Consider the following 21,663-nt stretch of genomic DNA (forward strand, 5'->3'; position numbering starts at 1 on the left):
AAAGTTGGCAATGTTTCTTGTATGCTATTTGATAAGAACTTAATGTGTATGGTTGTGCTTTTGAATAGCTTATTTTCTATTTAAGTTTGAACACCAAAACAGAAAAAGAGTTGAATCTTGCTTGGGTGAAATTTTTGATATCTAACAGTTTTCACTCTAATTTCCATACAGCTATAGCAGTTTAAAGTAAGCCGAGAAGATCGTGTTCACTCAAAGATTGATACGCGCATGTCATACGATGTCATTTCTGATATCAAATCGACTCTGACTCCAGGTGAATTGGAAAAGTTTAGACAATCTTGCTTTGGCTACTTTCTTGATATTCCCAAGATCAAAGTGCAAAATCAGATCATACATTGTTTATTGTTGAGGGAGGTGGAGCAGCTAAACAAGTCTGAATTGTGGTTTGAGGTTGGCGGTCATAGGCTGAAATTCGGAATCGACGAATTTGCTTTGATCTCAGGTTTAAACTGTCAAGGTGACAGCAGTAAGTATGCCTATACAAAAGTTGAAAATGGCATTTTGGATAAGTACTTCAGCGGGCTGCAATCTGTTTCTAAACAGACCCTTCAGGATTTTTTCAAAGCTAGGCGTTGGGAGTCGGAGGAGGATGGGTTTAAGATAGCATTTATGCATTTTTTGCATAACTTCTTGCTTGCTTCACCGAGGACTGCTCGTATCCCTTAGAAGGACTTTGACGTAGTTGATTCGGCTGATTTGAACGACTATCCATGGGGTATTGACGTTTTCAAGTACACGTTTGATTCTTTGTCGAAAAGAGCTGTTCTTAGTCCGGGATCTCTTATTATTGAAGACAACATTTACCAGTATCGACTTCAAGGTTTACCATATGCACTGGTATGTTGGTTCTACGAGTGTTGCCCGGCGGTGGAAAATACCTTTGCTCAGCTAGTGAACAAAGATGCTATCCCGCGGATTCTGAGGTGGCAAGCATTCGTTCCTGCAAAATACATTGCTGTTGACAGGGATTTATTTGTTGAGATTCCATCCGATGAGGTTCGTATGTGTTAAATTTTCAATTTTTCAAATGTAATTTATCATTGACTCTGTTTTCATATATGGTGTTCATTTGTTATGTGTAGATGATTTTCCGATCAATTGTTCCAACCCCGGCAGAGATGAATGCCCTTCGTCTAGGTGACTTATTCAAAAAAATTAAGAGAAACGAGGAGGGTTATTGTCCGGCATTTAATATATTGAAGGACGGTGAATCAACGTCGAACACTTCGAATTTAAATGTTATGGAAGAGAGGCTGGAAATTTTGATGGCTGGTCAAAAGACGATTAAGGATGATATAATGGATTTGAAACGTTTATTCACTTCCAAATGTTCCGAACTTTTGACAGTTGTCAATTCATTGAATGATAGGCTAACTCTGATTGGTGATTCTAAAACGGTAATTTGTTTTGATTTATGTATTTTGTACTTTTATCACTTGGAGTTTAGTTAAATATAATTTATGTTATTTCATATTATGTTATTGTAACCTGATGGGAACCTAATGTGAACTCCATATCTATATCAGGTTGAAATTGAGAAACATGATGTTTCTGATGGCTTGCAGACAAGGGTTGACAAAGGAAAAAAAGGTTGTTCTTCCTTTAGAGGACATTTCAGTGAAACCAAGTAAAAATGGTACTTCTATAGTAACGGAACGAGAAGAAAGGGATGGTAGGGAGTCTGCTGCTCCTGTTTCTGCTGATACTAAAGCTACTTCCAGCAAAGAAAGGGATGGTAGGGAGTCTGCTGATGAAGAAGAAGGTGCTGAAAAAGTCGAATTGGAAGATTTGGTTTGCGAGAAGGCTGTACTTAAAGGCAAGGATGACCGTGGTGAACCTTGTGTTATTGTTTCTTCCGAACACGTTGATGTTATCTCTCCGAATTTTGAGGTATATTTAATAATTTGAAATTAAGCTGTTTTGATTAACTATATTAATTTGTTTATTGTCAATTTACTAGGTTTCGCGACAAAGCGAGTTGAATTTAAAATCTCCACCAGATGACACCATCAATCAGACTAAAAAAATGCAAGTGAATCGATTGCTGAATTCAAATCAAAGGAGGTATTGTTTGCTTTAAATTATATTTATAGTTTAATTTTATAGTTTACTTACTGTATCCTCTCTTATGTTTTTGGTAGTCTGGTCCTTCTTCAAGCCGCTTCATACCGACGCAAACTGGTTGTAAAGTTCGTATTTGTCCATTTGATGCTAATCACATTTTATTCAGTGATGCCACCAAACAAGACATCATTCAGAATTGGCTGGAAGAAGGACGTCCTAAAGGGGCCAAGTTCGTATCTCGACTAACTTTTTTCAGTTCTGTTTTAATGCTCACTTATTTAATTTTTTTTTCTTTGTTCGTTTAGAAGGCAAAGCTGGATATACGATCCAAAGATTGATAAATTCCATCCTCGTCTTTCTCTTGGCGTGGTTGATATTGAAACGAAATCCTGGTTTTACCATCTCTACCACGTTGGAAAGGCTCTTGAGTGTTCTGTAAGTATATCCATATTTCTTTTATTTGTTCTTTTTATTTTATGTGTTTATTATTTGAATTACTCACGATAGTTTTGTTAATAACATTGTTGTGACTGTATGGCTACTTAACCTTGAATTTTGTTTATTTGGCAGCATGTAGATGTTCTCTTTTATTATCTGAGAAAGAAAATAAAATATGGATGTGCTGCAAACAGTAGATGTACGTCAACTGATAATTTTTTTGATCGGCGTATTCAAACTCTCTACACAGCATACAAGAAAAAGCAAGATGTGTCACTTGTTTCTTTGAAACATACAGTGGCTATCTACATTAAAGGTGGTGCTATGCGTTGCAATACGAATTGGGCTAATGTTGACGATGTTCTTTTTCCGATCAATTGTGTTAACGATTGGCATTGGATTTTGGCTCGCCTGAATTTCAAGGAACGATGCATCTATATCTACAATTCGTTGAGGTCGGCGCAATATGACAGATCAGCAACTGAATATGTTACTTGCTATAGTGTGTTGCTTCCACTATTCCTTCAAGCTACCAATTTTTATGATTCTCGAGATGACATCGATACTACTGCCGGTGCTTATGAGGGAAAGAGAATAACTGATCCGTTCAGAATAGAGATTGTGGAAAACATGCCTATCCAAAATGATGTGTAAGTCTATAATTTGTTTTTAACTTTAGTTAGTTGGGTTATATTAAAGAGTTATGGTGACAGAATAGGAACCTAATGTCAACCTTGTTTCTTATGTTTTTTTATTTTTTCTCACTTTTCGTAGTGATTGTGGAGTTCATATGTTTTCCGCTGCTGAGTTCTTTGTTGATGGGAAAGTTATGGGGCATGATTATGATGTCAAAGAACACCGTGCTCGTTACGCTTCGTCATTATATTTGTATGCTCGTTGGAAGGAAAGCTCTTCTTGTGTTAGTGAAGATGAGGGTCCTCTAAAACTCAAGAGAACATCTGCCTAGGGAGTGAAGAGGAAGCTAATTTATGGAGGTTCAAGATGAAGAATGTTATTGATTTTTGTTTGTAAAGAAAGTCTCCTTTTTGTCACACTTTTATTTTGCTTGGAGGACATAAATGTCCATTTATTTCTTATTTGAAGTCTATTTTAGAGTATGTGTAAAAACAGGTAATTACAATATGTGTAGTGTTTTAGAAAATTTCCGCAAAATTGTGAATTGTCAATAGTTATATTAAAAGGCAGGAGTTCAATTCTATTTTTCTGTTCTGTTCTATAGTAGAAGTACAAAATTGAGAAAAAATAATTGGTATTACACCAAACCTTAAAATCAAACTAAACCAAAGGAATCAATTGAATGTTTGGCTGATATCTCATATATAATTCCATAAGTTCAAACTCGATGTGTGGCTAATATCTCGACGAGTTTTCATCAACACATCGAGTTTCTGCTATCCAGTTTTCCACAAATTTCATGTTGGGCTGCATAACTACTGCCATAAAACACCAAAATTTTGCAATCTACATTCAAGGCAATATAAAAAAGCATCTCTCAGTAAAATTCATACTTTCAAACAAGCTACAAGAATCCAAAAAGAGTTCAATAAGCGGTAAATTTCAGTCACTAATCATCGTCTTCGCCTTCATTGTCACTGTCATTTGAGTCTTCTAGTACATCAGTGTCGGCATCATCATAATTGATCGTAGTATCATCCTCCTCATCGCTAGAATAAATCGGGTTTGAGTTTTGACCTTGAAACATTTGACCAACATCAACTTCATCCGGTAATACATCTATTGGATGCAAGAGTTCCAAATTTTCACCACCATTTTGATCGACTTCATGACTATTATCTGCCTCGTATTGCTGATAGGGCTCATCATTCAATATTGAATCTTCATTGCACACTTTTTCCTTTTCTGGCACATCAAATATATTCCTGTGAAATGATTTTTGCACAATTTTCCAATGACCTCCATTTTTCATATCGCTGACATAAAAAACCTGCTGTACTTGAGAACTCAACACGAAAGAATCACCTGTATACCATTTACAGCTCACATTAACAGAAACTAAGTTGCCATCTGTTTTAATTCCATTTTTATCGCCAACATCCCACCAATCACATTTAAACAAGAAAACATGATTCCCATTAACATATTGGAGGTCAATGATATCTGTTAGCACACCATAAAACTCGATTTCTTTCGACTTATGCTCTCCCGTAACTGAAACTCCATTATTTTGAGTCCGACGAAAATTATCACGCTCAACTGTGTGAAACCTAACTCCATTGACAATTATCCCACTGTACCTAGCAATTCGTATATCAGGACCTAATCCCAACGCATATATATGATCTGTTGCTGCAACCAAACCAGTAGCACGTAAGCGTCCAACCTGAAAAATAAGTTTAATGGTGAAATTTGAGGCATAATTCAATATTTAGTACTTTTATAGCATCATACTTACACACTCCTTGAACCAACTGGCAAATCCTGCCTGGTGTCTTTTTTGCACATCTATAACACTTTCCTTTTGTAATTCTTCAATGTGAATCCTGCTTAACGTTTATAAAATTAGATAAAAAGTGTAAAATAAAGCTATTTTGAAACTCTAAAGTCTTTGTTTTTTCAAAATAAAATAACTTACTTAAGATATTCATCAACATCCTCACAATTGTTAAGCACATACCACTGCAATTTTTCAAAATCAGAATGGGATAACGTTTTATATTCTGTAGCTCCTAAAGGTCTCGCATTGTTTGAAAATATGGAAAATCCATTTTCCACTCCTATTTGCACAGGAAAATTATTTCTCTCAACGCGATTATATATTGTCTCAACCCCATGAAAATACAGTGAACAAAAGTTCAAACATTCTTTAGTGATATACGCTTCAGCAATTGAACCCTCTGGTCGAGCTAAGTTACGTACATAATTTTTCAAAGTACGTAAGAACCTGCACAACAAATTTGTTGTAAATGTGAATAAACCATATAGATATATAAAAATTAGTTAAAACTGCAGCAAGAAAACTAAAAATAAAATTTCCTTATCAACTAACCTCTCAATAAAGTACATCCACCTATAGTGAACAGGGCCTCCTAATTCTACTTCACGTGGCAGATGAATTGCCAAATGCATCATTACCACGAAAAAAGATGGAGGATATATCATCTCAAGTTTACATATTATCAAAATGATATCGCTCTGCAACTTTTTAACTGTAGATCTTTTTAAAGTCTTCGAACAAAGCTCCTTAAAGAAAGAGCTCAACTCTGATAATGCAGTGTAAACCTCACTACGCAAAGACCCACAAATTGATGCTGGAAGTAACCGTTGCAAGAATATATGATAATCATGGCTTTTCATCCCCATAACTTTGCAGTCCTGAACACTTACACATCGAGAAAGATTGGAAGCATATCCGTCTGGCAACCGGATTGACTGCAACCATTCGCAAAACTTTCTCCTTTCAGGCTTCGGTAATGTATAACAAGCAAGTGGCATAAAAAAATTATTTCCCTTTTGCTGTAAATGTAACTCTTTTCTTATACCCATTGCTTCTAAATCCATTCGAGCCTTAATGTTATCCTTAGATTTTCCATCAATATTCATCAACGTACCCAATATATTTTCACATATATTCTTCTCAATATGCATTACATCTAAATTATGACGTAATTTTAATGTTTTCCAGTAAGGCAATTCAAAGAATATACTTCTCTTTGTCCAATTGAGCTCTTCAGGACCACGTGCACGCTTTTTTTAGTTAGGTGTCTTCCCAAAAACAAGGCTTTTTGGAAGCAAATCTAATTGCCTTAGAACTTCATCTCCTGACAACTCTTCAGGCTTTGACCCGTGCTCTGGTTTGCCATCAAATTTTCTGCTTTTTCTCCAAGAATGTTGGGCATGTAAATATCTCCGATGACCCATGTAACATTGCTTCACTCCATTTTTTAATGTTAGCGAACACGTCCACTTATTACACACAGGACATGCCAATTTTCCTTTTGTGCTCCATCCAGATAACATTCCATATGCTGGAAAGTCATTTATTGTCCATAATAATGCAGCATGTAATTGAAAATTCTTACCGCTATATGCATCATATGTTGTCACACCGGTCTCCCATAACTCTTTTAACTCATCAATTAATGGCCTTAAATATACATCGATATTATTTCCGGGAGATTCCTTACCAGGAATAAGCAAAGATAACATCAAAAAATTCTCCTTCATGCATTTCCATGGTGGTAAGTTATATGGCGTCACAATCATCGGCCACATGCTATAACTCGTGCTCATATTTCCAAAAGGGTTAAATCCATCACTAGCAAGCCCAAGTCGCACGTTACGAGCATCTTTGCCAAACCAAGCATATTTCTGGTCAAAATCTTTCCATTCCGTAGCATCAGCTGGATGTCTAATCGTATCATCATCTACACGTTTCTCCTTATGCCACCTCATATTTTCACCAATATCTTTAGACATAAATAACCTCTGAAGTCTAGGTACTAAAGGGAAGTGTCTAAGAATTTTTTGAGCAACTTTCTTGCGTTTTCCGAAACCTAATTTCCATCTAGGGGCCTTACAAGTTGGACACATGTCAAGATTTTCATTTTCCTTCCAAAATAGCACACAATCATTTACACAAGCATCAATAGTTACGTAACCGAGTCCTAAATCACGCATCAATTTTTTAACCTCATAACTTGAGCTTGGAAGGGTTTCTCCTCTCGGGAGTGCATCCTTGAACAACTCCAAATTCGAAAAAAATGACTTATTACTAGAATTTGTGAGTGCTTTGATATTAATCATCTTAAGAAGAAAAGAGAGCTTTGAATATTTTTGACTTCCAGGATATAGTTCACAATGAGAATCATTCCACAATTTAGCAAATTTTGCTACTTCTCCTTCTAGCATGTTATTATCTTGATTGGGAAGTCTGTCTTCCATGTCGGTGTCCATAAAAGTTGCATTACACATATCATCTAACAATTCTGAAACATCATTTCCACTATCCTCCAATTCATTGTCCGAATTAATAGAGCCATCTAAACTATCACGAGGTTGAGAAGTCTAACCATGGTGCACCCAGTTTGTGTAGTTTTCACTAATTCCATATTGATATAGATCCATTTTGACTTCTTGCAATGGCTTCAAATAAATATTGATGCAGTTCTTGCATGGACATCGAACTCTGCCATTTGAATCAGTAAAGTCTTTTGCAACATTCAGAAAATTTTTGACCCCTCGAATATAACATGAACTAAATCGGTACGACGTCATCCAACTTTTGTCTGATGGCGTCCCTTTAATTCCAAAATAATATATTAGGCAACATCAATATTTGGTACAAATCTATCAATTGAAAATATAATTAAAACTTACCCATTACAAATCAGATACCGTTAGCTATTTTAAAAATATATCCAATTTCTTTCCCTGAACTACCTGCAGTTCTAAAACAAGGCTAACATTTGGTTAGTGTTACTGTTAAAACATACTCGAGGTCAGGCTATATAGTCGACGAATTTTTAAACTTAACTCGAGTTTATACGTCGTTTGCAATGTTAAACTCGATGTCATGCTTAATAGTCGACGAGTTACATCCTTAACTCGACTTTTTTATCTCTGTCAAAGCACAAACTTGATGTAAGTCTTAATACTCGACGAAATGAAAGCAAAACCTCGAGTTCTTGTTTTTACTGAGCTAATAAACTCGAGAATAGGTGATAAGTCGTCGAGTTTGAAGCCCGACCTCGAGTTTGTACGAATCAGTTAAAAATTTAAATTATCAATTGAACAAATAAGCAATTTGAATGTGAAATTTATCCTACATTAATCAATTTAGTCTCTTTTCATAAGTTAAAAAATACCTGGACAAATAAGCATCAACAAACACAAAATCAATGAAAGTGCGGCGGCGTGAGAAGCGTACAAACGTATGGAATTGATGCGGTAGTGTGGTGTCAATATTCAGCAAAAAAAGTTTTCCCTAATGAAGAGTGCTTCGAATAACCTAATTTGGATATTTGAATCTTAATTGTCATATACCTTTTTTTATCAAAATAAAATATAATTTCATAACCCATTTAAACCTGTTATCATAAATTTTTTTTTCAATTCCATGGTGACAAAACATTTATTAATCACAATATCATTTAATTTCGCTTAATTGCTGAAAAATAAAATTATTCACAATATTTTTACATATTATGATAAAATTTATTTTATCATAATAACTGTATTTTTAATATACAGTGACAAAACAGTTTTTGTCAAAACCCATTGTCACAACAAACACAATTAATTGCTATAGTGACAAAAATATTTGACACAATATTTAATTATCACAACATTATATAAGTTTAATTAATTGCTGAAAAAATAAATTCGTTACAAAAGTCTTTAAATATTATGCTAAAATTTATTTTATCATTATAACTGTATATATTTTCTATTTTACCATTTATTTTCTGCAATTAGTTTTTCTTTCTCTATTTTGTGTGTATTTTGTGTTTCATAAGGTTGACATATGGTCAATAAACGGTTTATTTACGGTTATTATAACTATAGTTTAAAATACAGGCACAAAACATTTGTTTTGGCAAATTACTTTGTCACAACAATATATTTATTTTTTTATATAGTGACAAATAAATATGACACAATAAATAATATAACTGTCTTTTTAAAATATCGGAACCAAACATTTGTTTTGGCAAAATATTTTGTCAGAAAAACAAATTTACTTTTTTTATTGACAAATAAATTTGACGCAATAAACAGTAGTGGAAAGAGTTTTTTTCGAGTTATTCCTTAACATATATATTTTCTGCACTTCCTTTTTCATACTTTATTTTGTGTTTTATAAGGTTGACTTAAGGTTGACATCAGGTCCATATGCAGTCGTTATAACTGTAGGTTTAAAATACGAAAACAAAACATTTGTTTTGGCAAAATACATTGTCACAAAGACATATTTACTTTTTTATAAGTGACGACAAAATTTGACACAATATTAATTTATTACAATATCTTTTATTGGCAAAATACTTTGTCACAACAAACGTAATTAATTTTTATAGTGCCAAAATATATCTAATTGCTGCAAAATAAAATTTGTCAAACCTTCACCCTAACTTCGTTCCTCAACCGAATTCAATGATTCTTACGGCAACGGAACGCAAAGGAAGATAGCTACTACTCATGGCCGTTAATTTAAGATAAAAAGCTCAACTTATGGTTAGGGTTTCTGAGTTGTTAGGGCCGTCCATGCGTAATGAATGGAGGTATGGTTTTAAAAGATTAAAATTGATGTTTATGCCATGAATTGAAGAGTTTAAGCTGAGTTTTATGTGTGTTTGATGAGTTGTGGTGAATTGTGAGAGTTGGTATGTATGGCTAGGGCTTTGGTGTAGGTCGGATAGAGGTGGAGGAACCACCATACCTGCTGGCGCTGCCACCGTGCTGAATGCAGCACGGTGGAACAGGGCTGCAACAGGCTTGGTGCAACGCACCAGGGCATGGCTGTAGCAGCCCTCCCATTGTTAAACAGGGGAGGGAAGATAGTAGGGGGTAAGGGCTGAGCCAAACACTTCCCTCGCAGCTTGAACGAGTTTTGTTCGCGTTTGACGCAAAGTTACAAACCGGACACCGGTTTTAATACATATCGAATTCAAACTTTAATAGATGCTTAAAGGAAATGATAAACTATATGGAATTGACTTAAGATGTTTTGGTTTTAATAACGATCGAAAATGTTACGGATTTTATATCGGAATTCAAGCTAGACGTGTTTAAAATATTAAATACGTTGTCGATTTCAAAACGATTAAAAATCGATTTTGACGTTTAACAAATTTGAATTCGATTATTGGACTAAGTAAAAGTGAATAGATATTAATGGAATACAAAGAGTTATGGGCTGTTTTAAACTTAAAAATGCTAATGAAATATAAGTTAAAGTTTGATCATTTTAAGTTTTAAACGTAAAATACGTCATTGACATAAAAATGCGATGAATTGAGTTTGAACATTTGAGAAGTTTCGGTAAATTGTTAAACTATAAAAGTGGGCTAAACCTAAGCATAATTGACCTACGTTTGTGACTTAGGTTTTTAAGATTTATGTTTATGAATTTCACTTTGAATTGTATTTGTGACAGATGCATCAACAGACTTCAGAATTGACGTGTTTGGCATAGTGGGGTTCGGCCACTATTTTGATATCATGATTTTGGATAGAGAATTCCATGAGTTATACTTTACTCTCGCGTATTATTACGCTATAAATATATTATTAAATATTTTATGGATAACTCATAAAATACATCGCATAATATAATAGTTTGTTGTGATTTGAAAAGGTACGCATTAAATGGTTATTTTACCGTGAGATACACCGCATATATATATATATATATATATATATATATATATATATATATATATATATGTATATATATATAATTAGCTATAGAATAAATTATATGTTTTGTTGTTGTTGATCGATTATAATATTTGTGAACGAAATAGTTGTAGATTGATTGTTTTGTTGCCAAACAACTTGTAAATTTGATGTTGGATCGATTTGTGTATTGTTTTACTTTTTGATTATATGTCTATGAATATATTTGCGATCCGAGAAAACAAGTTACCTATTGGGCTTCAATACGCCGTGTGATCACCAATGTCGGGTAAGTCTTAGAAAATAGAATTAAATTAACTCTTTGCGTTAGACACGAGGTTGAACTCGGTGGAATTATCTCGAGACTTATATCTAGTGAGTTTAACTTGGTGGAACTATCTCGGGACTCACACCTTAATCGATTGGTCAAAAGTATCGGTGCTAGTTTAACTCGGTCGAACTATCCCGGGACAGTACCGCTTGGTATAGGTTAAACTCGGTCAAATTATCTCGGGACGATACCAAAAGGATTTAAGAAAATCTTGTTCGTTCGTTAAAACTAAGATATACCTAGTTTAAGCTCGTTTTAGGATTAAAGCTTCCTCCGAATCAAATACTTGTTGTATAAGTATATATTGTATTTTGTTTGTATGATTGTTTTAAATTGCGATGTTATTTTTATAATACCGTTAGTAAAGTTTATCTCACTCAGCATAGTCTCACCACGTTGTTGTTAAATATTTTCAGGTACCTAGAGTTTGACAGGCAACGCTTCCTGACCTATTTTTAGGTGTCTTATTTTGGGCATGTATGGTGCACTGTCTCGTTTAGAAGCTGCAGTAGTTGGTTGTCAGTCGTAGCCGTTACAACATGATGTCATATGGTTTTGTATATGATTGTTGTTATGTGTTGGACCATTATCCTTTCAAACTCCTTTGTTTGGAGTTTGACAATCAACTGTGAGTGATCTAATCTTATTTATTAGTGCATAGGATTTCATAGGAACAATCAGAAGTCAATTCAGAGCTCTCTAGAAAAAATTGGATTTTTGAGTTGCAAACTGTCGAGTAGCATATCTCGCCCGTGATGAAAAGATCATCTCGGGGGAGATATATATCACAGAGGAGATACAAATATCATGGGGGAGATATTTGAGCTGGAAAAACCCTAGTCAACCGTTGGAAAGAGTCACGGTCGCGACGAATGCATCTCGGACGCGATAAATAAGACCGTTGAAGAATAACATATATATTTATGAAGACCCAATAAAGTGATGACCCATGGCACTAACTGTTAAAGGATTTTGGCCTATTCAAACATCTCGCCCGTGATGAATGCATCTCGGGGGAGATATTTTGGCTGAGAGAAAATTTTGTTTTGTTTGTTAGTGCTTTGTTTGGGGATTGCTTTGGGTATAAATATAAACCCATTTGCAATGTTTCAAGGTTAATAATTTGCAAACCTTGAAACAACAAACACACATCTTTAAATCACATTTGTTTTGTTGTAGTTTTGGAGTAAGCTTGTAAACTCCTAAATCATTATAAGTTAAAGTTTAGCTTTGGAAAAACTTACCCCTTGTAAGTTAGAGGTTAGCTTTGGAACATCTCATAGTTGGTGTTTAGCTAAAAAGCACTAAGTTTGGAGTTAGCTTAGAAAACTCTTTGTGATTTTTTCTTTACTGTTCAAATTATATTGTTTGGAAATATATGATGGAAAATTATCCTTATATGCAAGGGGTAGAGCTTTGAAGTGTATTTCTAAGGGGATGGACACATCCAATTGATAAATATGGAGCTCCTTTAAAGAGAGAATAATGGTCTAAAGAACAAGTAAAGGAAAATGGCATGAATAGAAAAGTCATCACTACTCTCCTCTCCTCAATCTCTAGAGAAGAACAATGTAAAATTCAACATTTGAATTGTGCCAAGCTAATGTGGGAGACTCTAGAGAGCTACTATGAAGGTACAAAACAAGTGAAGTCTAAGAAGCTTGAGTTGCTTCTTTGAGAGTATGAAGCCTTCAATGGCTTGCCTAATGAAGATGTCTCTTTAATGACTTCAAGGTTTCTTAGGATTTTTGCTAATCTTGAGTCACTTCCAAAGTTATTCAAGCTAAAGTAAATCAATGGTAAAATCCTAAGCTCACTTCCTATTCTTCTATGGCGGCCTAAGGTGACCGCCATTAATGAAACTCATGATTTATCAATATTGAGGACGGATGAGTTGATAGGCAAGCTACTACTCCATGAGATGTCCTACATAAATAGCATCCAAGTGGAGATGGCAAGGGTGAAAAATGTTTCTTTCAAGGCTTTACAAAGTGCTATTCATCTTGAAGAGAACAAGAAGGAAAGCGATATCTTGAGGCTCACAAAGAGAGTCAAGGAGCTCAAGAACAAGGGAAAGGGCAATCATGGAAGATCCTCTTCTTCAAGGAAGAGTTCCAAAGGGGGGTGGATGGCTTCTTGGGATGATGATTCTAAATCCAAATGTGAAAGCCACCAAGATGCCACCTTGTGCTTAATGTCATTTGAGAAGGAACCAACACTAGAGGTAAACCCCCAAACTTTTCTATTTTGGGATGGTATTAATGTTGAATCACATGATGCATGCTCAAATAATAAAAATGATATTATTATTATTAATGGTGATGTTGTTGATGATGATACTCATGATGATAATGATGATGATGCTTATAATGATAATGATGATGATGTTTAAAGCATGCTTGATGAACTAGTAATTAAATATGGTGATTATAACGCCAAGATGCTATCTTTTAAAAATGAAGCTTCTAAAGCTAAAAATGAAATGCTTAGTTTAACAAAACAATTTCATTAGCTTAAAATGTCTAATGAAGCTCTCAAGTCATATTTAGAATCTATCCCTAACCAAGGTTTAAATGTTGATAACTTGCTTAAGGAAAATGATCAACTAAAGAATAAAATTCTTGAATTAAAAGATTCATTTTCAAGAATTCAAAAAGGGAAGGAGACTTTGGATGCCCAACCATAAAATTTAGACTTGGCTATAAATAAAATGCTTCTAGTTCCAATGAGACTAAATTTGTGAAGTCCATTTTGCCTCAAACTTCTTCCATAGAAGTTCCTCCTAAATTGGTCAAACCAATTGAGGCAGAAAAGATGCATGCTCAGGCTCCTAGGCCCAAGCCATTCTTGGCTCAAAAGGCTAAGAGCAACAAGGGTTCACAACTCTTTAGACATGGCTATGCTTCTCAATATAGTCATAAGTGGAACAAGAAGACTAGAAAGAACTCACATGTTCATGCATCTTCAAATGTCAAATCTCATTCCCATGCTTTTGCTTGTTCCCATGAGACCATTAGAGCAAAACCACCTCAAATGAAATCACATGTAAACTATAGAATTAAATGCTTTTATTATATGAAATATGGTCACACTAATGTTTATTCATATGTGAGAAAAGTTCAATTAAGATTAATTCCTTTGAACTATTCAAACATTAACTTTCAAGGACCCAAAGTTGCTTGGGTACTTAAGTGATTTGCTTTGTAGGTACACTTGATGTCCACTAAATCAAATTCAATATCATACGGTGGATAATCAATGAGGAAGGATGCATTCAATGAGCATCAAAGGAAGTTTTTGAAAAATGACAAGTTAAATAAAAATTGTATCAAAATCTATGTGTTTAAATTTATTTTTAAATCTTTGAAATATAGATTAAATTTTATGCCATGTTTTCCAAAATTGTTGTTTTGAGGGGAAGAATCATATTTTCAAATCTTATTCTCCTATAAGTTTTGATATGCTTTAAAACCGTTCTAATGATTGAACTTTATTTTGGTATAATTCAATTTGATGAATTAGTGCCTATTTTTTTATCATTTCAAATTAAAATTAGTTCAATTAATTGAGTTTTAGGCTTGATATTCATATCAAATTAGTGCCTTGTGCCTCAATTGAATGAGAAACTAAAATTTATTTTCAAAATCTCTTTAAATTAGATCATTTGTCCATGTTTTAAACATGCCTTATTGCTAAGATTTTCTCAAATTTCTTGCTTATGCCCTACATATTGCTTTTATCTTATGTGCAAAAAGTAAAGGGGAGCCAAAATCAATTTGTCTCTGACTTAACTTAACCATTTTAGCATGTCGATTGTCACACTCAAAGAGGAGGGGGGGAGATTGTTGGACCATTCTCCTATTAAACTCCTTTGTTTTGAGTCTGACAGTCAAATACAGTGATCTAATCTTGTTTATTAGTGTATAAGAACTCATAAGAACAATCAGAAGTCAATTCGGAGTTCACTAGCAAAAATCGAGTTTTTGAATTGCAAGCTGTCCACCAGCATACTCGCCCGTGATGAAAAGATCATCTTGGGGGAGATATATATCAGGGGGGAGATACAAATATCACGGGGGATATATTTGAGCTGACAAAACCCTATTCGACCGTTGGAAAGAATCACGGGCGCGACGAATGCATCTCGGACGCGATAAATAAGACCGTTGAAGATCCAACAGATATATTTCTGAAGACCCAATAAAATGATGACACGTGGCACTAGCCGTTGAAGGATTTTGACCTATTCAAACATCTCGCCCGTGATGAATGCATCTCGGGGGAGATATTTTTGCTGAGAGCAAAATTTGTTTTGTTTGTTAATGTTTTGTTTGTTGATTGCTTTGGGTATAAATATTAACCCATTTGCAATGTTTCAAGGTTAATGATTTGCAAAACTTGAAACAACAAACACACATCTTTTAATTAAATTTGTTTTGTTGTAGTTTTGGAGTAAGCTTTCAAACTCCTAAATCATATTAAGTTAGAGTTTAGCTTTGGAAAAACTCAACCCTTGTAAGTTAGGGATTAGCTTTGAAAAATCTCATAATTAGTGTTTAGCTAAAAAGCATTATGTTTGGAGTTAGTTAGAAAACTCTTTGTGAATTCCTTTTAGTGGATTCTATTTCTCAATCTTTGATTGAGTAGTGGAGTAGGATCGATTTGTGATCCGAACCACTCTAAATCTCTTGTGTCAATCCTCTATCCCTTAAACTCTTTCTAATTTCTATATTCTGCATTCAAAGAGTTTAATCTTTGGCTGAATACATAGTTTGACCCCCTAAACTTGTAACTTTTTACCTATCTAACCCTTAAACTTAACGTCTCACCTATTGAACCTCTGAACCTGTTAAATAATTCAATTGACCACCGAACTTGATAAATACGTAAACATTGAACCCCTCCGTACACAAATTCTTCTAGAATGTTTCAAGTGCCATGTGGACACTGAGGGATTCAATGTTTATGTATTTATCAAGTTCAGGAGTCAAATCGGATTATTTAGTAAATTTAGAGGTTCAATAGGCGAGACGTTAAATTTAGGGGTTAGATGGGTAAAAAGGTACAAGTTCAGAGGTCAAATTATGTATTAAGCCTTTAATTTTTCGATTCACATTCACAAACCACGGTTTTCCATACCCCATAGGGTCTTTCATTATGTTTACAGTTTTTGTCGGCTACGTCGGATATTGTTTTGTGTCACAAGGCTAGTTAGCCGTGATGTGACGTAAATAAACTAGTTATGTTTGTATATAGCCGGGCTAGAACGAACGTGGTACGAAAGTGAAATCATGTTTTGTATCGATCGACTAGTGTAAATATGTATATATGTTTGCTTCCGTTTGTATGATCGTTATTTGCTGATTATTCTCGAAAACGTATTTGTGATTTTAGGCTTGCTACGGGTTTTAGAGCTAACACTCCCATTCCCTAGCGCCGGTCTCGGCTCAATAATTTGGGTCGTGGCAGTTATGCATGTAGGAACTTCAAGGTTAAAGAGTCTTGGGTGGGAGAAATAGAAGGATGGGTGATCGACCTACTAGAAAGTTTGCAAAAATCATGGGTAGGTGACACTGGATGACCAATTGTAGGTGGGTGGGTGACTATGGGAGACATTATTTATAAACTAGAGATTGCACATTTTAGAAAATAATGTTTCTATGATATCTTGTATTACAATATCTTGAACAATATTTTTTTGTTGAACATTTATTGATTGTTGGTTGATTCTAATTGCTCAATAATTTTTCTTTGGTTACTTTTTTAATAGCTCGTTATAGTTGCTCTTTTAGTTGATTATTGGTAGTTAAATTATCATTAGTAGCTTATTCGTTACTCTTTAATTGCTCTTCATATATATAGTGGGTACATAATGTAATAATAGATATTGCAATATAAACGAACGAACAAAGGATCACTTTACCCCCCGAACTTGGCGCAAAGTATCAAAAACGTCCAAATTAGCAAAACAGGATCACTTTTACCCTGAACTTGTTAAATTTAGTACAAAAAGCCCCCTCCCCACTCTCACCTCAGAGAGTGAGATACACTCTCCGGTTTTAATAGTGGTTTTGTTTTATAGGGTGGTTTTTTAGTGGTAAAAAGGTTTAAAATAGTCCTAATATTTATTTCACAATATAAATTAATACCTAATAAATTAAAAAAATACAATTTAATCCTTTTAATTTTAAAACTTTATATAACAAATTGACCCCTAAATTTTATATATATGACCAATTAACTCCCATATTAATTTTTTAACAAAAATATTAAAACTTTAACAAAAAAAAATTTAATTTTTTTTATTTTTTTTTAATCATAAACAGACCCATGGGTCTTGATGAACAGACCCATGGGTCTATTTTTTGTTCATCAAACTGATGAACAAAAATGTTCATCAGTTTGATGAACAAATCTGTTCATCAAAAGATGAACAGAGTCGGTTCATCTTTTGATGAACAGAGTCTGTTCATCTTTTGATGAACAGAGTCTGTTCATCAAGCTCAGGCGAGGAGGAGTCCTCGCCTGAGCTTGTTCGTAGACACAAACGGGTTCGCCTGAGGCGAACCCAGATGCAAACGCATCTGGGTTCGCCTCAGGCGAACCCATCTCTGTCTGGGTTCGCCAAAGGCGAACTCAGATGGGTTCGCCTGAGGCGAACCCAGATGCAAACGCATCTGGGTTCGCCTCAGGCGAACCCAGAAATGCGTCTGGGTTCGCCTCAGGCGAACCCAGACAGAGATGGGTTCGCCAGAGGCAAACCCAGAACCGGCGAGGGGGAGACATCAGAAAATTAATTTTTTTTTGTTTTGAAAAAGTTCGAAAAAGTCCCTGAATTAATTAAGAGTTTAATTTTGGTTAATTAGGTTTAATTTTGGTTAATTAGAATTTAATTAGAATAAATTATTAATTTATAAAACTCACTCTCCAATTAAGGTGCCACATCAGCGTAAGGGGTTTTTTGAGCCGGTTTTGACAAGTTCGGGGTAAAAGTGATCCGGTTTTGCTAATTTGGACATTTTTGATACTTTGCGCCAAGTTCGGGGGGTAAAGTGATCCTTTGTTCATAAACGAACACACATATATATGATAATGTCAAAAAGAAATATTTAAATGATAACCTACATAAAAAGGCCTAATTTTGAAAAGAAGAAATTAGAAAAGAGGTATGCTTAAAGTTATAGCTTTTGACAAAGTATCTTTGTAAAGATTGTACAATTACATGTATGAGGTTTAGTTTCCTGTTGTAACCCGGAGTTTTTAGGTATTACGTATAGAGTCATGAGGCATGATCTATATGATTTTTGCTCATATTAGTTTCCTTTCTCCAACTTTTTCTCAACAAATAATAGATCTACACTTGTGACTATATAATACTTCGTATAGAGCCATCTATATACTGGAATGATAGCTGTTATTGTATGATAATTCCACTAATGGTAGATACACATCCCAGCTACCTTCAAAATCCAGTACACATAACCGAAACATATCCTCTAACGTCTGAATCGTCCTCTCAGACTGCCCACCAGTCAATGGTGAAAAGTGGTACTGAAATCTAACCGTGTACCCAAAGCTTCTTGTATACTTTTCTGAAATCAAGAGGTAAACAATGAAATTATATCTTAAATAATTGACACAAGAAGTCCGTGTAAACTGACAATCCTACCAATATACACTTGTGCCAAATTTGTTGCAGTATAAGTGATCTTGATAGGGATGAAATGTGCTAACTTCGCCATACGATCAACAATCACCCATATCGAATCAAAACCTTTCTGAGTCCTAGGTAAACCGATCACAAGATCCATTGTTATCCTTTCTCACTTCCACTCTAGAATGGGTAATGGTTGTAAAAATCAGTATGGTTGTTGGTGTTCCAATATAACTTGTTGACATGCTCGACATTTAGCCACAAATTCTGCTATGTCTTTCTTCATACCATTTAATCAATACGTTTCCTTGACATCCCGATACATCTTTGTAGAACCTGGATGAATACTATGCATCGATCCATGGGTTTCTTCTAAAATATTTTGCCTCAAATTTTGTACATCTGCTACACATAAATTCGTGCCATGACTTAGGATTCCATTGACAATACTAAAGTCTTGGAACTTTCCTTGTTGGATTTCGTCCATCAAGTGTTTCTATTGATGATCCTCAACTTGTAATTGTTTAATTTGATCAATCAACATTGGTCAAATACTCAGTTAAGTTAACCAACTCCCAAAATTTGAAATTTCAAACTTGACACCCTAATTGTATAGCATATGCATCTCCCTGATTGATGGCCTTCGCCAAATTGTAGTTATATGCACGAGACTTCCTACAGACTTTCAGCTTAATGCATCTACTACTATACTGGCTTTGTTAGGATGGCCTTGTATAGTATGATCATAATCGCTTAACAACTCCATCCATCTTCTCGGTCTAAGGTTCAATTCACGTTGATCAAAATTATACTTTAAACTTTTCTGATCCGTGAATATCTCACACATTGCACCATATAAGTAATGCCTCCAAACTTTTAGTGCAAAAATCAGTACTTTTAATTCCAAATCATGAGTTGGGTAATTCTTCATGCTTTTTTGGTTGTCAAGAAGCATAAGCTATTACTCGATCATGCTGCATAAGAGCACATCCCAATCCGACTCTTGAAGCATTGCAATACACTGTGAATCCTTCAAACCCTTCTGGAAGTGCTACCACTGAAGCTATTCCTAAGCACTCTTTTTACTTTTGAAAACTATACTCACACTGATTTGTCCAATTAAACTTTGCATTTTTCTAGGTTAACTTGGTTAATGTTGCAGATATTTTTAAAAAAATCTTGCACAAAATCATTTGTAATATCCTGATAAACCTAAGAAACTCCGAATCTTCGTGAATGAGTTAGGTCTTTTCCATTCAATGACAGACTCAGTCTTCTTTGGGTCTACTTTAATCATCTACCCTGTGATACCACATAACCTAAGAATGCTACTTCATGTAGCCAAAATTCACATTTAGAAAAATTAGCATATAACTAATGCTCTCTTAAGATTTGAAGCACTAAACACAAATGATGCACATGCTCCTCTTTCGAACATAGCTTAAACACAATATTCATTAAATCTATAAAAGATGCTGGTGCATTTGTCAACCTAAATGACATAGCCAGAAACTCATAGAAGTTCTTAAAGCAGTCTTAGAAATTTCATTATCTCGGATTTTTAATTGATGATAACCTGATCTTAAATAAATTTTAGAAAAGTATTTTGCTCCTTGCAGTTAATCAAATAAATTACAATTATGGCGAAGAGGATACTTATTCTTGATCGTAACCTTATTCAGCTGTCTGTAACCTATACAAAACCAAAACAATCCATCCTTCTTAACAAACGATACCGGTGCACCCCAAGGTGATACACTTGGTATAATAAACCCACGGTCAAGTCTTTTTTCTAGTTTATTCTTTAATTCCTTTAGTTCTGCCGGTGGCATCCGATATGGAGGTATTGATATTAGCTATATGCCAAGAACTAATTCAATAAAAAAATTTATCTATCTATCTGGTGGTAATCCAAGTAATTCTTCCGGAAAAACGTTTGAATATTACAACACCACCGGTACATCATGCATACTACTGTGTTTCTTATATACATCACGAACTATAGCCAAGAATTCATGATATTCTTTACTCAACATTTGACAAGCCTTATTAGCTGAAAGTATACTCATAGGGGATTTCGGTTTCTTAGCCTGAATTGAAATTGATTGAACTCCAAGAGTGTTGAACGTCGCCGTCTTCTTTCTACAATCCACATTCGCATAGTGTTGCGCTAGCCAATCCATTCCCATTATTACATCAAAATATAGCACTTCAAGTAAAATTAAATCTATAAACAAATCTCGCCCAATAATATTTACAGGAGAAGATGGATACACTATACTAACGTCTGCACTTTCACCTACATGTGTAGCTACCAACAAAGGATTTTATAGATAAGCGGGTTGCCTTCCCAGCTTTATTACAAAACTAGGTGGAAAAAAAAAGAATGTGTAACACCTGCATCAAACATAATTAATGCATCCATAGAGGCTATAGAAAATATACCTTGCACAAGTGCATTTGAGCTTCTTGTGGATTCAAAGAAAAAACTCTTGGTTAACTTCTACCAGCCTGTGAAGTCTGACCAGTTCCTCGTCCTCCTTCATTTCTTCCTTCACCTCTTTTTCTATAACCTCTACCTCGTTGGCCAGTAAATGTACTTCCAGTCTGTCCCTGTCCAAACACTGCTGGAAAAATAGGCCTCTAATGCTGATAGAATGGCTAGGCAACACTAGAAGTAGAGCCTTGTAGTCTAGACGTTGGAAACTCTTTAGCAAAATGGCTCTGTTAATCGTCTATATCGCATGCATATATATATCACAGACTTATATCCCGG

General features: G+C 34.7%; 3 protein-coding genes across 3 annotated transcripts; 1 reads left to right on the top strand and 2 right to left on the bottom strand.

Moving 5' to 3' along the window:
- Positions 1-731: 731 nt before the first annotated feature.
- On the top strand, positions 732-3,647 carry LOC126681859 (uncharacterized). Its single transcript, XM_050377413.2, has 10 exons — positions 732-736; positions 780-1,017; positions 1,104-1,418; positions 1,548-1,611; positions 1,670-1,911; positions 1,982-2,053; positions 2,163-2,314; positions 2,391-2,520; positions 2,656-3,173; positions 3,298-3,647. Exons 1-10 carry the CDS (start codon positions 732-734, stop codon positions 3,488-3,490), a joined length of 1,929 nt encoding a protein of 642 aa, XP_050233370.1. The 3' UTR covers positions 3,491-3,647.
- Positions 3,648-3,894: 247 nt separating this feature from the next.
- On the bottom strand, positions 3,895-6,268 carry LOC126680434 (uncharacterized). Its single transcript, XM_056105891.1, has 6 exons — positions 5,552-6,268; positions 5,138-5,446; positions 4,958-5,045; positions 4,126-4,885; positions 4,053-4,063; positions 3,895-4,005 (listed from the first exon to the last, which is right to left on the bottom strand). The coding sequence occupies exons 1-6, from the start codon at positions 6,148-6,150 to the stop codon at positions 3,895-3,897; spliced, it is 1,878 nt and encodes a 625-aa protein (XP_055961866.1). The 5' UTR covers positions 6,151-6,268.
- Positions 6,269-19,182: 12,914 nt separating this feature from the next.
- On the bottom strand, positions 19,183-19,818 carry LOC126681864 (uncharacterized). The gene is made up of 3 exons (XM_050377417.1): positions 19,646-19,818; positions 19,484-19,562; positions 19,183-19,383 (listed from the first exon to the last, which is right to left on the bottom strand). The coding sequence occupies exons 1-3, from the start codon at positions 19,816-19,818 to the stop codon at positions 19,183-19,185; spliced, it is 453 nt and encodes a 150-aa protein (XP_050233374.1).
- Positions 19,819-21,663: the final 1,845 nt, after the last annotated feature.

This window comes from Mercurialis annua, linkage group LG5, assembly GCF_937616625.2.
Source record: "Mercurialis annua linkage group LG5, ddMerAnnu1.2, whole genome shotgun sequence".
Classification (NCBI taxonomy): Eukaryota; Viridiplantae; Streptophyta; class Magnoliopsida; order Malpighiales; family Euphorbiaceae; genus Mercurialis; species Mercurialis annua.